This window comes from Phacochoerus africanus, chromosome 15 (genome assembly GCF_016906955.1).
Source record: "Phacochoerus africanus isolate WHEZ1 chromosome 15, ROS_Pafr_v1, whole genome shotgun sequence".
NCBI classification, from domain to species: domain Eukaryota; kingdom Metazoa; phylum Chordata; class Mammalia; order Artiodactyla; family Suidae; genus Phacochoerus; species Phacochoerus africanus.
In genome coordinates, this window is record NC_062558.1 from 104345114 (window position 1) to 104362853 (window position 17740).

The following is a 17740-nucleotide window of genomic DNA, read 5'->3' on the forward strand; positions in this document are numbered from 1 at the left end:
GGGAGGAAAAGGAGATGCACTCCCTCTCTGTTCTGGGGGAAGGAACCTAATAGCTGCTCAGAGTCAACAGCCTTGATAAGACTTCTGTACCCTCGGCAGCTCTGGGGCCTCAGGCAGAACTCTACTGGGACTCAAAGCAAAAAGCTCTCTTACACTCAGACTATTCCTTCCACTCCTCAGATCCTGGTAGAGCACAGCACTTCATCAAAATAGCCAAGATTCTTCCTAGACAGGGAGCCAAAAGCAACCCTGGGAAAATCTCTCACCCTCCCAGGATATTCCAACCTACATCAGTCTCAGGAAACGGTCCAGGTACAAAAAGGAAACTGCTGCCATCGGCACCAAGCTGCACAGCCTGATGCATGGAAACCAAGGCTTACAGCCCCAATGGGACAATTCAAACAGCACTCTATATACTGTTTCCTAAAGGCACCCAGTACAAAAACAGCATGCAAAAGCTGTGCCCCCCCAAATGGCGATGAATGTCCTTGCTCTATGCATGATATAATAAAGCCATTATCAATTAGATGCTATGATTAATACTGGTACCTAGAACTGGAAGATTCAAGGGAACACCTTCCCGCTAAAGGCTTGCCAGACTCCTTCAGGAACATCAGACCACTCTGCTTTGTGAGCTGCCCCTGACCCCCACAGCCACTCTCTATACTTCCGTCACAGCACCCGTGACTCCTTACTCCACTTACTATTCACATGTTTATTTCTCTCCATTGGACTCTGGGGCCTCTAAGGCTGAGACCATAGCTCTGTGCAGATCCTAACTGCCTAGCACAGTGAGTGCTCTGTGCTCCTCAGCGTTCTGGTGAATTAACAAATGTTTTCCTGCTGGGCAGACAGCGGTGCTATAAGAACACGTCAGCAGCTGCCCCTCTATAGATCCCTGATGGCTTGCCTCACTCCACTGAAAGCTGCCTTCCAGAGTCACAGTAATACAGGAAATCTGCTCACCAGACAGTGCCCCAGAGCTTGGGCCTAATCAGTGCAATTTTTTTTTCTTTTGTCTTCTTAGGGCCGCACACATAGCATATGGAAGTTCTCAGGCAAGGGGTCAAATTGGAGCTGTAGCCACCAGCCTATGCCACAGCCACAGCAACACTGAATCCTTAACCCTCTGAGCGAGGCCAGGGATTGAACCTTCGTCCTCATGGATACTAGTCAGATTTGTTTCCACTGCACCATGACGGGAACTCCCAGAGCAAATTTTTGATGCCACCAGGTGACCCACCTGATGATCAGAATCACCTAGTCCTCATCATCACTTCTGATGTTCCCACATCGCTTAGAAAGTATAAGCATGATGGATGATTCCCTTTCAAAAGGAAGAAGAAAACTAGCACTTCTGGGCACCTACACTGCACCAATTGCTAGGCCTTTTACACACACTGTACCACTTGCTAGGCCTTTTACACACACTGTCACATTTAAACTCACCATAACAGTCTGCTGTAAAAAGTATCCCTGCTTTCAGGGTAAGGAAACTAAGGCCCAGAAGAGTGAAGTCATCTCAGGACTGAAACCCAGGTTTATCTGACCCAAAGTCTATATATACTCTTTCTGCTGCCATGATGCTGTGTGCCTGCAAGGCTCCCTGTCCTTCAGGCTACTGGCCACCACCTCTGAAAAGACACAATGCATTTTTATTTGTGAGTGATTAACCTCTCTCTTCCTTCCAAACTCATCTGGCCCATTTTCAATGCATTAAGAAATGACCCACAGATTCTTTTTAAAGCTACCAACAAAACTAGCAGTTAGAAAAAGCTCAAGAAAATGATTTAGTGATGAAACTGGCACTATTTTCAGCTATTTTAACTTTTAGGTTCGGAGCTTCAGGAGCTCGTGCTCTGTAGCCAGAAGATTTTGTCCAGCATCTACAGAAATGTGTATTTTCAGCTCCATGGTGCTAGAACAAGGATGTTGTCACTGGCATGCAGATCACTACAACTCCTGAGAGGAATGCACACATAAAAGTTCAAGTTACCTAAGTTTTTCCTGGGAAGAAGCCTATTCTTTGAGTGAGCTTCCTGGAATACTAATTCCACCGGAATCTGCACAAGTATAATCCCCAGAGAGGTATATAATATGCTGGATTAAACAATATTCCACTAATTTATTTACTGCACGACTCCTCAGAACTTTATTATGTTTCCCAAATGTTTTGGCTATGGAATCTTTAATTAAAGGAGAAAGTGGATATAAAATGCACGAAGCGTGTGCTCAGTAAGTGCTACCTCTTACTACGAGCAAACCTTTTGCCAGTGATCCTCTCAAGAGACCAGTGCTTGATGAGACAACTGTTCTTCAGAACACACTTTGGAAAACACTGAATATGATCCCTTGGGGGATGGTTTGACTATTTTGTCCGCTCGATACCATTCTGCACACTGGAATTGCAGTATCTTTTGGATCTCCCGAGAAAGGAATAACAGCTTCCAAAGACTCCAGCACTAAGAACTCTGGACCCATTTGCAAATTCAGATACTGAGGATGAGGAAATGTGACTTAATTATGAATAGGAAGTACTTCTCTCATTTTAGAGAAAGAATTCCTTCTCTGGAGAAATTCCTATGATGGGAGGAACCCAAACCATGATTTTAGATCAAGGTTTCAATAAATTCCTATGATGGGAGGTACCCAAACCATGATTTTAGATCAAGGTTTCAATAAATAATAAAGAAAGAAGATCAGAAATGCTACAGATTTCCAAGGTGGGATATGATATAAAACCAAATTTGATTGAGCCAAGATAAAATTATAGTTATTGTCTTAGGAGGTAGTAGATGGAAGAGGAGTTTGAGTGAGTGTACCACACACTGAAGGACTGAGACCATCCATAAAGATTCCCCTATAAGCCTCTCTACCTATTTTTTCCAATTTAATTTCCCTCTACTCTTTTTCTTATTCTTTTTTTTTTTTTTTTTTGCTGTTTAGGAACAAACCCATAGCATATGGAAGTTCCAAGGCTAGGGATCAAATGGGAGCTGTAGCTGCCGGCCTGTGTCAGAGCCACAGCAACGTAGGATCCAAGCGACATCTGTGACCCGTACCACAGCTCATGCCAGCACCAGATCCTTAACCACTGAGTGAGGCCAGGGATCGAACCGACATCCTCATGGATACTAGTTGGGTTCACTTCCACTGATCCACAATGGGAACTCCTTCTTTTCCTTTATTTGTGTTCCAACTAACCAGCCTAAGTGTTCTCCATTTATACTACATAATTTCTCATTTCTGTGTTCATATTATTGCCTTTCTCTAAAACGTCCACTCCCCCACACTTCCACACTTCTCCTGGCCAATCTCCAAACTCTCTTCATCCTTCAAGGCCGTGTTTAAATGACACTTCATCCAAAAAGTTTTCTTTCATCACTCCAGGTATGTACAGACTGTCCAAAGTACTTAATCCATATCTTATCTTCATTGTATCTGTTACTTTCTTAATTTAACAAATATTTGAGAACATTTTATGTGCCAGGCTCTATAGATTTGTGTATTTATACACTTGTTTTAGCTACTCATTATACTATTAACATTATGAACACAGGATTTCATGTCTGATTCATAGTAACCAGTACTAATGTCTTGCCCATAGTAGGTACTCAAACATGGTTTGAAGGAAGAAAGGAAGGCATAGTAGTTAAGAAGATGGCTGTACATGGGCTGGAGATAGTTATGACAGAAGGTATGATTCACTATAGATGGGGTAGTGATCAGAGAAGGCTTCAGAAAAGAGACAACATTTGAGAGGGGCCTGAAAATAAGGGTAGGAATTAGAAATTGAAACAGGAGCTTAGGGAGTTCCCATCATGGTTCAGTGGTTAATGAACCCAACTAGCATCCATGAGGACATGGGTTCGACACCTGGTCTCGCTCAGTGGGTTAAGGATCCAGCATTGCCAAGAGCTAATGGTGTAGGAACCTCCATATGCTTAGGGTACAGGCCTGAAAGACAAAAGACAAAAAATAAATAAGTAAAATAAAAAAGAAAGAAATAGGACCTTAAATATTTTAATTGATGGGAATATGGGGCTCAGGAGGAAAGCAGAAAAAAGTAAGGTTGAACGAAATTTGAAGTCAGACTGAGCAGGTCTTAAATCCTAAGCAAAAGGATCTGAACATTTTTGAAACTTAAAAAAGTGATGAAAAATGCTAGAGTCCTCTGATATATAAATGGGGGCAGGAGACACTGGAATGATAGAAAGTGTCGAATTAAAAATTAGACAGAATTAGGAGTTCTCCTGTGGCACACTGGGTTAAGGATATGGCATTATCACCACAGCGGTTTGGGTTGCTGCTCTGGCATGGGTTTAATCCTTGGCCCAGAACTTCCACATGCTGTAGATGCAGCCAAAAAAAAAAACAAACAAACAAAAAAAAAACCTTAAAATTAAAAATTAAAAAAATAGGAGTTCCTGTCATGGCTCAGCAGAAATGAATCAGACTAATATCCATGAGGATGCAGGTTTGGTCCCTGACTTTGTTCAGTAGGTTAAGGATCTGGTGTTGCCGTGAGCTGTGGTGTAGGTCACAGATGCGGCTCAGATCTTGAGTTGCTATGGCTGTGGTGTAGGCCAGCAGCTGCAGCTCCAATTCAACCCCTAGCTTGGGAACCTCCATATGTCGTGGGTGCGGCCCTAAAGAAAGAAAGAAATTAAAGAATTAAACCAGACTTTATTTCCAGCTTCCTATTTTTTTTTCCCTGTCATTTTTCCATTTTTTTTCTTTCTAGTTTTAAGTGGATGACCTGAACAATAACCTAAAGAACTGCCCTTACAGGATAAGCACACTTCAGTTTGGTAAGACAGTTTAAAAATATATAGCAAAGTCAATCTGTCATGTTTTAGGGTATTTATAAATTGTGATTGTGCTATAAATTGTAATAAGGAGGAATTCGGAAGCTTCCCTGATACTCCCTTCAGGGTGTTTGCTATCCCACATCTCTGGCCAAAGTGTTCTAGAAGGTAAGAACCACAACATCTCCTTCCTCGCTTCCTGTTCAGGGTTACCCTTTGCAGCACCTCAATCTATTAGACTCTCTTAGGTTTCCTGCTCTGTCAGTCTGCTGTCTTGAAACTTTAGTTCAGCATATTTATAGATTCAGAAAGTAGGCCTTAATAAGAAGGGCCACTGTCACAATGTATGCCTGCTCCACTGAAAGCAGGGGCAAAGACCCAGCTATCCACCGGGATGTCTGAGACATCTGAGCTATGGAACTCCTCTTGCTGGAGGAGGGGGGAAAAAATCACAGATATAGAAGCTATGCAATCACTTCTGCTCTTGCCAACTTGTCTTTTGTTCTTTAAGACTAAGGAGTCAATTAATCAGGCCATAAATACAGTTTCTTTTGCTATCTTTCAGGATCGGACCTATATATAGAATAGTCTGAGTGGAGACATGTAATGAAAGGTAACTACTGACCAAAAATATAACTACCTGAAATCCACTAATTATGGATTCATTTGCGTTAAAAAAACAAACATGATCTTAGAAAGGATAAGTGAGAGGGAACTTTTCTATCAGGCTCTATATTAGAAAAACCATGTGATTAACCTAATCCGTACAAAGGGAATGGGGGGTTGGTTTAGGGGGAAGGGAGAAGGGCAAAGGATAGAAAATCTGTGAGGTTACTTTGGAACATGGCATGTATTTTCAAGGAGAAATCCAGCGAGGACCAGAGAGAACTAAACAACAGACTGAGGGCACTAAGATCCTGAAAGGGAGCTAAACTGAGTGGAAAAAGCAAAAAAGAGCCACTGCTCAAAAGGTTTGGTGAATGAGCTCTAGAGGCTGACTTTACCTTGTGCTACTGCCCAGGTCCTCATTGACTCCCAAAGGTTCAACCCAGCTTTCATTTTCTGTGGGAGCATCCCAAATGCGGTGGAATATACCAAAACCTGGTAGAGAAGTGTGGCCAAATGAAGCCGGGAGTGGTAGATGTGGAGTTGGAGCCAAGAAAGAGAAGATTTCAAAAATGGAGCCAACAGAGCCAGAACCCAACTTGGGATCCAGTTCATTGGAATTACAGGTGTTTGGGGGCTTTTATGGTTCCCATCCTAAGTTTCATTTAAATTGTTTATGCTGGAAATTCTGAGTATGCTTGGGTCAAAGAAATACGTGAGCAGCAGTCACCATTCAGAATTCACTAAGCTCCAATAAAACGGCTTCACTTGAGCTCAGGAAATGAAAACTGCAATAAGGCAGAGGTTTGTAGAAACAAAAACTATGAAAGTTAGTTTCCCCGTAAACATTTCCAAAACAGATAATTACACGAATTCACTTCCAAAGGCCTTCAATGTCTACAGCCATACCACCCTGAACACACTCACGCCATCTCGTCAAAAGTCCTTCAAGCTAGGGATAGTACAAGTTTTGGAGTGAAAACACTCAACAGTCACGGCACTGCCCTCTCACAAGATGCCTGGTCCTGGTGAGAGCTCACCCTCACACAGCATATTATCTTCGCCTTCCACACGGCCCATGACATGACTCTTCCAAAGTACGCCAGCCTCGCCTGCTCATCTCCAGGCTCCTCCCCTCAATCAACAGCTTCTCGGTCTACTATGGACATAACCGTCTCAATGTGTCATCTGATGGATATAAACATATTTTGAAACCTCTTGTATGGTGCACGGCCAACCCCAACCCTTCCTACCTCCCTACCCCCTTCCACTGATGTGTCACTGGCAGAGGCTCTCTGGAGGTCGACCATTTTCCTCTCAGACATCTGCCCCTGCCAAACTGGGCTCAGTCTTCCTAATTTCACATTACTCCACAGAGATTTAGAAGTTACTGCAGCTTTCTTATTATTTACGCAGAGGCAACACCGCACACTCTCATTCTAGTCAGTCCCCACGTCTCTTGTAACACACACCCTCTCCACTCTGTTTAAAACCAAAGTTAACAAAGGCTCTCTACTCTTTGGCTCAACCTATTATTTTCTACTATTTTCCTGAATAGCTACCTGTATAGTTACCCTGCCCAATGCTGTTAACTGTTGTTATAAAAATTGGGTAATGGCCCCAGAAATTGAAAATTACAGTGGTACTTTCATACTTGCTAAATTCCTTGCTTCATCTTCTGCATCAGTTATCGTACAATGACTCAGGAGCCCTGTTCTTTAATAATTTCATCTTCTGCTTTACAGGTTGCATTCTCCCACTATGCAGAGTGCCAGCATCATTGTTTTGCAACTAACTGTAAACCCTGTTCTAGATGTCACCATCTTTTCAAAAAATATTACTAGGTAGATAATCTCTAACCTTGCTCTCCTGAATCCTCTAGCACTACGTAAGACTACATAGCACCATTTGCACAAGTACTCAACCTCACCAAATGGTTTCACATTCATGTTCCTCTTCTTTGAGCCTCTCAACATCCCACAGAGGAAGCATTATTCTTCTTATTTTTATAGATGAGGAAACCAAGATGCAAAATGGATTAAGTGACTTATTCAGAGTCAAACAGATTTTCAAATGCTAGAATCAAGACTCAAACTGGGAACTTCTATGTCCGACCACAACTCTCTCCCCATACACATTTCTAAGAATAAACCTAGCTGTCAATCAAGCCCTACATCTCTGTGTAAGTCTTACAGGGGATGCTGCAGGCTCCGTGACAGATACTTCCTCTGGTCCCTTAGTCCAGATCACTATTTCTACTCATCTTCTACTCCTAGTACCAACACATAAACTCACCCCCCGCAACTTCCTGAGGATCTTTACTTCTACCATGTTAACCAAGTTTTCTCTTCTGCTCTAAACATAGTCTTGCCCCTGCTCCACTGATACCCCCTCTGCCAGGAGAAAGGAAACATCTTCCTCTCTTACGCAGTGACTTACATTCTTTGGTTCAGAAACCACAAACTTAACCACAAATTCTGAAGTGTACATTTATTTATGATTTGGGGTCCATGTTCTCTGTCCTTCCCCTCCCCTGCCCTGTTTGAAGCTATCCATTTTGGAGTATAAGCTCCTGGCCCAGAAGGCCCTATTTAGCCAGCTGTGGGCACCACCCAGCACAATGCCTTGCATTCAAAGGCACATAAACATTGATGATTATGATCTTTTTTTAAAAAAAAAAATTATTCCTGTCCTTGATCTGAAATAATGACAGAAACCAGCTGCCAAAACCACTAAGAGCATTATTTACTTTGATGCAGAGTTTCTGAATAGGAACTAGCTTAAAAGAGGCGTAAAGTGAAAGACAAGGGCACACTTGTTTATATGTGGTCCCAAAGGTACAAAACAAAATACTGAATAATTTGTTATTAGCTTCCCATCAACAGAAGTCCAGCTCTACTGCACAGCAAGGTCACCCCGGGAAAGAGGAGCCCAGTTCCCAGCATTCCCATGACAAGGAGAAGGCGATCAGCTATTTCAATTGCATACGTGCTCTGCAAAGCAACAGCTGGCTGCATATTTCTTACCGGTTTATCCTTGATGGTGGGGCTTGACACGCACAGGTACAGTTTTCCGTCTTCTTCCAGGCAGGCATCTATCAAAGCTTGTACTGAGCTCTCCTCCTGGAACAGCAGAAAGGCATAGCCTTGGGGGAGAACAAAAACAAACGGGTAGGGGGAGGAATCAGTAAATTAACTCAAAGTACCAATTAAACATTTGTCTCTTGTTTCACTTTGGCAAATTCTTATGAAAATCTAAGAACCTGAAGTGGGACACAGGGAGGCAACAGTCACTGAGACCCTCACATGCCAGGCACTGTAGTAGGTGCTCATAGATTTTACCTTGCTTAATTCCCGTAATGACTCAGGCAAGTTCAGAACATGTCCATGGAAATTCCACTGAATAGGTTTGGTCATCTTTAATGAGAGCAGGCAGACTCACCATTGGCCTGAGTCACAGCTGCTAGAGAGAAAACAGGCATCACCTGCCCTCCAACTTCCACCAAGCTTCAGACTTGACACCTGCCACAACATAGATGTATCCTGACAACACTATGCTAAGTGAAATGTGCCAGGCACAGAATACCACATACTGCATAATTCCATGTACATGGAATTTCCAGAACAGGCAAATCGATACAGACAAAACACAGATTAGTGGTTGCCCAGGGCTGGTTGGGTGGCGGAAGTAGGTACAGTGTTTCTTTGGAGGGGGGGGGATAATGAAAATTTTCTAAAAGTGATTGTGGTGGTGATTGTATAACTCTGTGAACATACTGGAAACCACGAAACTATACATTTTACACGAGTGAACTGTGAATTATATCTCAAGAGGTGTTCCCCCCTGAAAAAAAAAAGCTCCAAAATAGGCTAGTGTGTCTTAACATGTTCTTTCTGATGGTGATGCTCTGTGTCTTCAAGGATATTCTTCCATCTATGGCTGAGAACATGACCTGTAAACGGGGACATGAGGGATGTCCATGGACACAGCAAGCTTTGTTCAGTTTAGAACGTTTTACTGAGCAACTGTTACAAATGGGACACAAGCTATGGAGGAAAACTGAGATCAACGAAACTAGGTTTCAGCTGTCAATAGACTTGTATGGTAGAAGAAAAGACTTCTAGACAATTAACCACTCACTACAAAGCTAAGGGGGCTAAGTGGGGGAAAAAAGGACTACGGGAGCCCTTACAAGCAAGGAATCTGACTTGAGAGAATCAGCAAAGACTTCAAAGAGAGTAAGAGATGTTCAAAGGCCAACACTGGCACTTGCTGCCACCCTGGCATTCACGAATGGCAGCTGAGCAAAGGCCCATCATGAGCTAGGCTAAGCCTGAATAGTCAACCACTCAATCTCTCTACAACCCCTTTAGCTTTGCTAAGTCTCTCACCTCCACTCCCAGTCCTACTACCGACCTCAAAGAAAACCATCACTAGTACAGATCTCCTCTGGCGCACTGTGTGCCAAAACGCTGTAAGTAGTGAAGAAGGATAAGAACCCCCATGTTCAGAAGCTCATTACACATCAAACAAAGATGCTAAATCAAATGGTCTAGAAGCAAAGCTTTCTGGAGTCCTGGGCAGCACACAATGACAGTGGCAGTAGAGAGTGATTAATGGATACTCTTTTTTTTTAATCCTTTCTCCCAACTCCCCATCTACCATACAGAGCATCCAAGCAAGCATAGCAGGAAAAATATGAACCATGATGCTGCATACCAAGAGTGGCCAATGCAACTGGCAGAAGCCAATACCCAGAGGAAGGCTGCAGACATGGTAGGACCCAGAGCTGTTTTCTGGGCTTTGCTCCCAGGCTAGATGGGTCAGAGTATTCAGCAGGTGGCCAGGCAAGAAAAAGAAAGCTTAACTGCAAAACTAGAAAGGATAATACATCATTTTTTCGTACCCTCTCTCTCTCTTAGAAATAGTACTGAATGACTACCAAGCCCCAGTGAATCTAACAGAAATTCACTGTTTTCATTTAATGTGAGAACATTAATTATACTTGGCAAAGGGAATACTAGAGATCGGTGGATTAAAAAACTCAAAGATCAGAGTTCCTGTCATGGCTCAGTGGTTAACGAATCCAACTGGAACCATGAGGTTGCAGGTTCGATCCCTAGCCTCACTCAGTGGGTTAAGGATCCGGCACTGCTGTGAGCTGTAGTGTAGGTTGCAGATGCGGCTTGGATCTGGCATTGCTGTGGCTGTGGCGTAGGCCGGCAGCTGTAGCTCGATGAGCCCCCTAGCCTGGGAACCTCCATATGCTGGGGGTGTGTCCCTAGCAAAGACAAAAGAGAGAAAACAAAACAAAAACAAAACAAAACCCTCAAAGATCACAAAGAGGAGGTCTCAGCACGTCCTCTCAAATCCCCTGCCTCAACTTTGGTGCAGCTTATCCACAAAAGTCCTGAGCAGCATACTGGTATCTTGTTCTTGGAGAGGACCCATCTGGGTATACCTTGTACAAACACATCAAAAAGGCCTGGGGTGGGGCATGCTCAGTGAGCTGGGACTTTCTCTAGCTCCTTGCCTCTGCACCTGGCTGGCTGCACATCACTGCCCACCTCCGACAATCTCCCACATCAAATCCCACACTGGGTTCAATTTGAGCATCAGGGGAAAGGGAGGGTATCTCCGCAAGAGCATCCGAGTAGCTACTACAAAAGCACACAGGTTTCCACTTAGGCCTATCCCACAGCCATAAATGTCAACACTGGCAGTAGACACTAAAAACAACTGGGTCACAAGTAAAAGCCTGACACAAATATTATTACCAAGAAAAATATCTACAAACAACTTCTTTTCCTTTCTCAGGGACCGGACCGTCATACTTTACCAGTTTCTTCAGAATGGCTCTTTTACAACAAATCATCTCTATTCCCTGATCAGCCAGCTCCCACTCTCAGTAATGACAATATTCCCATCACACTGCAGAGAAGGGGTGTGACTAAAGTCCAACTATTTCCTTTAACCTTACTGCCTACCTCAGGCCTTCCAACCAAAATAACATTCAACAGAAACCCCAAAACATCCATGAAAACGACTTCCTGATATGGGCACCTACTAAAACACCTTCTGATACCTCAAGGTCAAACAAACCTAGATGACAACAGAAATCAGAGGATTAAAAAAAAAAAATCAGGAAGTCCTTCAAACACATTTCCCTGCTGATCCTTAGAAATTAGAGCTCAAAGTAAACAAAGCAGAAAAAGACCTCTTCAAGAATAACAAGGTCAATGTGAGACAGAAATTAAATCAGTGATTTACAAAAAGGCAAATTCCGCATGGTGCTATAGAAGGAGTTCTGGACTAGGAGTTAGAAGGTCTGGATTTGGGTCCTAGTCCTAATACTTAACTGGCTATGCGGTAATAATAACTAATACCTAACACTTACTGAACACCTTCTATGCACCAGGCACTGTTTCTAAGAGCACTATGTATATTAACTTGTTTCATCTTCACACACACTCTGTGAGGTAGGTACTATTTTAAATTCCATTTTACAGTTAAAGAAACTTCACAGAGTGATTAAGAGACTTGTTTGAGGTCATCCAACAAGTGGTGGAATCATGAGCTTAAATGTTCTGGGAGTTCCCTTGTGGTGCAGAAGGTTAAGGATCTGGCATTGACATAGCTGTGGCACAGGTTGCAACTGTGGTGCAGGTTTGATCCCTGCCCTGGGAACTTCCACCTAACTTCCACGTAACATGGGTCTATCCAAAAAAATATTAAAGTTTCTGCGTCTTGGCTCTTTTATCTGCACAGTGAAGAAACTAGGCATTTGTCCTAATTATCTCACAGAGATGAAAGTTATAACTAAGGTGTAAGGTGCTTTGAAAGCCAAGATATTGTGCAAGTGTCAATTTTACTTTTATTGCATTTTCAGTTATTTTTGAGATAAGTAAAATTAAATTAAGTTTTATATATGGTCTCACTGTAAAAATTAGAGTTCAAATGAATGAGATACTTTATTTTTTATTTTTATTTTATTTATTTATTTATTATTATTATTTTTTTTTTTTTAGTGCCTCACCTGCGGCATATGGAAGTTCCCAGGCTAGAGGTGGAATTGGATCTGCAGCTGCTGGCCTAGGCCACAGCCACAGCAACGTGGGATCCGAGCTGCATCTGCAACCTACACCACAGCTTACCCGCAATGCCAGATCCTTAACCACTGAGTGAGGCCAGGGATCAAACCCGCAACCTCACGGATACTGGTTGGGCTCCTTACCACTGAGCCACAACGGGAACTCCAAGATACACTTTCTACTCTGTGTTTGCAAGCATTTGGTGGTGAATAAAGGGAAATAACCTAGATACTAAAGGAAAAACCTTAGTTTTTTGAATGACAGGCAATAAAATGACTGAATATTTGCTTTCCTATATTACTAGCCATTTCTGCCAGGACAGAGAATTATTGGATGTGGCATTATTTGATTTTAATGCGTTCTTTAAATAAAAGCCTATTTTACCTACAAATTGTGCTCCTCAAACTGTTACTATGATGGTAGGTATTCTACTAGTTTGAAAAGTATATTAAAAAATTTGGCCAAATAATTATAAACTCCTGTTTTTCCCTTGCCCTCTGAGCCAGCCAAAAGATAACAGGATTATAAATCTCAAGTTTCAGAAACGGTGACCTTGTTACCTGAGTACCTAAGAAGTGTGGTAATAATTGCTAAAACCTAACATTTACTGAATACCTACTATGCACTAGGCACTGTTTCTAAGTGCCCTAAGAAAGCGGGTGATGGAGGCACCACTCAGAGCCAGTCTGTGGGTAGAAATATGGGCTCTGTGGGAAGCAGCAGGAACTCTTGGCATGGTCACCATCACCCTGGGTTATAGGCATTATGAGTGGCAGGAAACTGCTTGTTTTCCCACTGCTGCCAAATAAGCTGGGGAAGAAGGATAGAACAGTGAGGGATTCTTGGACAAGCCTGAACTGACCAGTGCACTTCTCTGGATGAAGAGGTATGGGATGAGGGAGGAGGGATTGAATTGGGCTAATTCCATTTTATTTGGCCAGATTTTTGAAGGAAAAATTTAATTAAAAGGTTTTTTTTTCTTTTAATACCTGAGAACACATTGAGTATAACAACCTCCAAAATGTTCTTGGCTACCTTTCAAAAACAAAGCTTCCTGAGCTCTTAACACACAATTTTTCATGTTATAATTTTTTGTACTTGATCCCTAGTACTAATAACTATCACTATCAACTTCACCACCACACACCAATAAGAAGTGCTGACAATGTGCTAGGCACAGTGCTAATAATGCACACTTGACCTCACAGTAGTTCTATGAGGTAAACGCAGTTGTTATTATTACCATTTCACAGGTGAGAAAACTGAAGCTCTAAGAGGTTAAGGGACATCTCAGATTAAAACCTAAAGATTAAATTTGAGATTGAAACTTAAGGTCAGCTTCCAGAGCCCTTATGCATCCATTAACTTCTATTGTCTCATCTAAAAATGACGAGATACTGGGAGAAAATATTTGCAAACGATGCAACAGATGAGGGGTTAATACCCAAAATAAAACATACAGACAGCTCATACAGCTAAAAACAAAAACAAAAAACACACAATCACAAAATGGGCAAAAAGATCTAAATAGACGCTTCTCCAAAGAATACACACAGACAGCCAACAGGCACATGAAAAGATGCTCAGCATTGCTACTTATTAGAGCAATGCAAATCAAAACTACAATGAGCTATCACCTCACATCAGTTAGAATGACCATTATCAAAAAGTCTACAAATAATAAATGCTGGAAAGGGTGTGGGGGAAAAGCAACCCTCCTATACTATTGGGGGGAATGTAAATTGGGGAAGACACAATGAAGAACAGTATAGAGATTCCTTAAAAAACTAAAAATAGGGAAGTTCCCGTCGTGGCTCAGTGGTTAACGAATCTGACTAGAAACCACAAGGTTGCAGGTTCAATCCCTGGCCTTGCTCAGTGGGTTAAGGATCCGGTGTTGCCGTGAGCTGTGGTGTAGTTTGCAGATGCAGCTCGGATCCTGCGTGGCTGTGGCTGTGGCGTAGGCTGGTGGCTACAGCTCCGATTTGACCCCTAGCCTGGGAACCTCCATACGCCGCAGGAGTGGCCCAAGAAATGGCAAATAAAGACCAAAAAAAGAGAGAGAGAAAACTAAATATAGAGTTAGCATATGATCCTGGGCATATACCCACACCTGAGCATATATCTGGAGAAAACTCTAGTTTGAAAAGATACATGCATCCCAATGTTCATAGCAGCACTATTATAATAGCCAAAATATGGAAACAACCTAAATGTTCATTGATAAAGGAGTGGATAAAGAAGATGTGCTACATATATACAATGAATTACTAGTCAGCCATAAAAAAGAATGAAATAATGCCATTTGCAGCAACATGGATGGACCTAGACATTATCATACTAAGTGAAATAAGCCAGACAAAGACAAATATCACAGGATGTTGCCTATATGTGGAATCTAAAATACACACACATACACACACAAACTTATTTCCAAAAGAGAGACTCACAAACATAGAAAACAAACTTACGGTTACCAAAGAGAGGTGGGGGGAGGGACAAATTAGGAGGTTGGGACTAACATATAAACACTAGTGTATATAAAATATATAACCAACAAGGACCTACTGTATAGCAGATGTAACTATACTCAAAATTGTGTAATAATCTATAAGGGGAAAAGATTCTGAGAAAGAAAAGTACCTATAACTGAACTTTGCTGTTGTATGTCTGTAACTAACAAATTACTGTAAAACAACTACACTTCAATTAAAAATTTTTAAATAATGAGATAAAATTTCAAAATCACTAGCAAGAATACTTGCCTATTTATTACTTACTGTCACTTTTGTGACAGGGACCATTTAACAGTGATTTAGCTGCAGGAAGTGGTCACCTGTGTTAGTCCTGAAATTTAAGGTCTATGCAGGTATATTCGCTCTAAAGCCCACAAAAATTACATTAAGAAGAGTTGAAATGATGGATTTCAAAATAATCAGGAGAAGTTTAGTTTTAGTTTTATTTAGGTCAATCAAATTTTCATATTGAGTAAAGATGCTTATTGGTTTTCAGTGTATTTTTAAGCTATGTAATCAAAATGAAGGCTCTTGAGGGAAGGGAGTTAAAGGGCAGATCTCACTAAATTATATTTCAATAAGATGAACATCAGAGTTCATTAAGAACGTCATCAACTTAAGCAAGCATCTTCAATGCTTGCTAAAAACCACTGGCTAAATTTGGGAGGGGACACAATCTTAAGGTATCACTTCAAAGATTAATCAGTATTTGCAAAGGGAGAAAAGGGCACTTTTACAATGGAGGAATCTGGCAGACAACGCCTTAATCCAATGATCACACCTAACATCACCAAGAAATGGCAAACTGACATCATGTGCCTCCTACATTATGTCCTCTACGCAGCACGTCATCTACAGAGTCTCCTGCTGGCAGGGTTTCACCTGAATCTCATTAGGAGGAAACAAACCGGTCATGCCGATTTAAGTGCTGTCCTATAAAACATCCAGCTCTTGAAATGATACAAAAGACAAAGAGCCTAGGAAACTGTCTAAATTAAAGGAGAGTAATGAGACATGACAACTAAATGTAAAGCTAGACTTTGACTGGACCTTGGATTAAAAAAACAAACCAACCAACCAAACAGCTCTAAAGGACATTACTAGAACAATCTGAATACTGCTTGTTCTCAGAAGACATACAGTGAAACCTTTAGGAGTGAAAGGTCTTGAAGTCTTCAAATTACTCCCAAATGATTCATCAAAAATTACATATGTATATATACACCTACCTACAGATAAAAAGAGAAAGCAAATGTGGCAAGATGCCAACAACTGGTGAATCTAGCGGAAGGTTATATAAGTGTTCATGGTACTATTCTTTTTTTTTTTTAAACTTTTGAAACTTTTCAAAATAAAAATTTGTGTAGGAGTTCCCACTGTGGTGCACTGGGTTAATGATCCCACTTGTCTCTGTGGAGGTGCAGGTGGGATCCCTGACCTGGCACCTGATTAAGGATTTGTCATTCCCTCAGCTGTGACATAGGTAGCAGATACAGCTTGGTTTTGAACCCTGGGCCTGGGAACTTCCATATGCCATGAGTGTAGCCAAAAATCAAACAAAAAAAGCAAATAAAAATGTTGTGGGAAATTAAAAATTAAAACCACAAGGTCTTCCTGGAGAAGAGGGTAATATACTCTCCCATTCTCTAAAGAGGTGTGTGGTCTTTTGAAAGACCTAACAGTTCTTAAAACCAGCCAATGCTCTTAGTGATTTGTATGTTTCAAGTATCAACTACAATAGGAAAACAATTCCAGCTTGTGAAGCTGTGTCCTGAGCTACAGGTGCATTCATAAAACAGGGACTGACCAAGGGACCAGCCTCGGATGACAGAAGGAAGGATCCAAGGTCTGGACAGAGAGAGATCTCTCCTTGTATAGAATCCAGGCTTCCCGATTTCCTGTGACCTTCCTAGAGAGACCTGAAGGGCACCTCTCCAGCTAGAGCTGCATGAGCTCAGACTTTTTTTGGCACAGGAAGTCTGTTCCAAACATTCTCCCTGACCTTGGCTTTCAGGTCAGAGGACTTGCCTGGTTTGCCTTGGATTCAATTCAATAGAATAAAAAATGTCTAGGAGGTACAAGGCATGATACAGGCACTGCAGATACAAAGACGAATAAGCCAAGGAAGAACACTGCCCTGGAAAAACTCAGCCTGTAAATAAGTGACTAAGAAACAGGAAAAGTGCTAAGTTGGGGTTATGTCCTATAGAACATTGGTCAGAGACAAATGGGGCAGAGGTGCTCAAGCATTGGAGAAAGCCATAGGGCAAAGGCTATATATGGGCTGGAAGGTAACTGCCTTTCTAAGAAGGAGGGGCATTCACAGTTCAGCAAAGAGCACAGGCCAAGGCTTGAACGAGTCAAAGGCTAGGCTTATTTGGAAAACAGTGAGTAGAGTTCATTAGTTAGAGTGAGCACTGGAGGTGGCTGGTGGGAAGAGAAGAAGCAGTTCATCAACCCTCTGCCTGCTGCCTGGACAACACAGTAGTTCTCTGAACTGGATTCCTCATTCATCCACCTCTTGGATGAAAACATCTGATTTCCAAGATTTACTGATACTTAACTATGTACCCGGGGCACTGCAGGTGAATATTGACGTGATCAAGTCCTTGTTCTCAAGAAATGAATAAATCAGTAGATGAAGGTCATGAAGAGGAGGTACACGGAGAACTCTAATCTAAGAACAATTCATTAAGGAACCCTTAGAGGGATTTCTAAA

General features: G+C 41.8%; 1 protein-coding gene across 1 annotated transcript in view; it reads right to left on the reverse strand.

Moving 5' to 3' along the window:
- Positions 1-17740, reverse strand: part of CPEB3 (cytoplasmic polyadenylation element binding protein 3) — a 162005-nt gene that overhangs the window by 44521 nt on the left and 99744 nt on the right. The window contains 1 exon segment of the mRNA XM_047759869.1: positions 8441-8559. Within this exon segment, the coding sequence (XP_047615825.1) occupies positions 8441-8559 (119 nt within the window).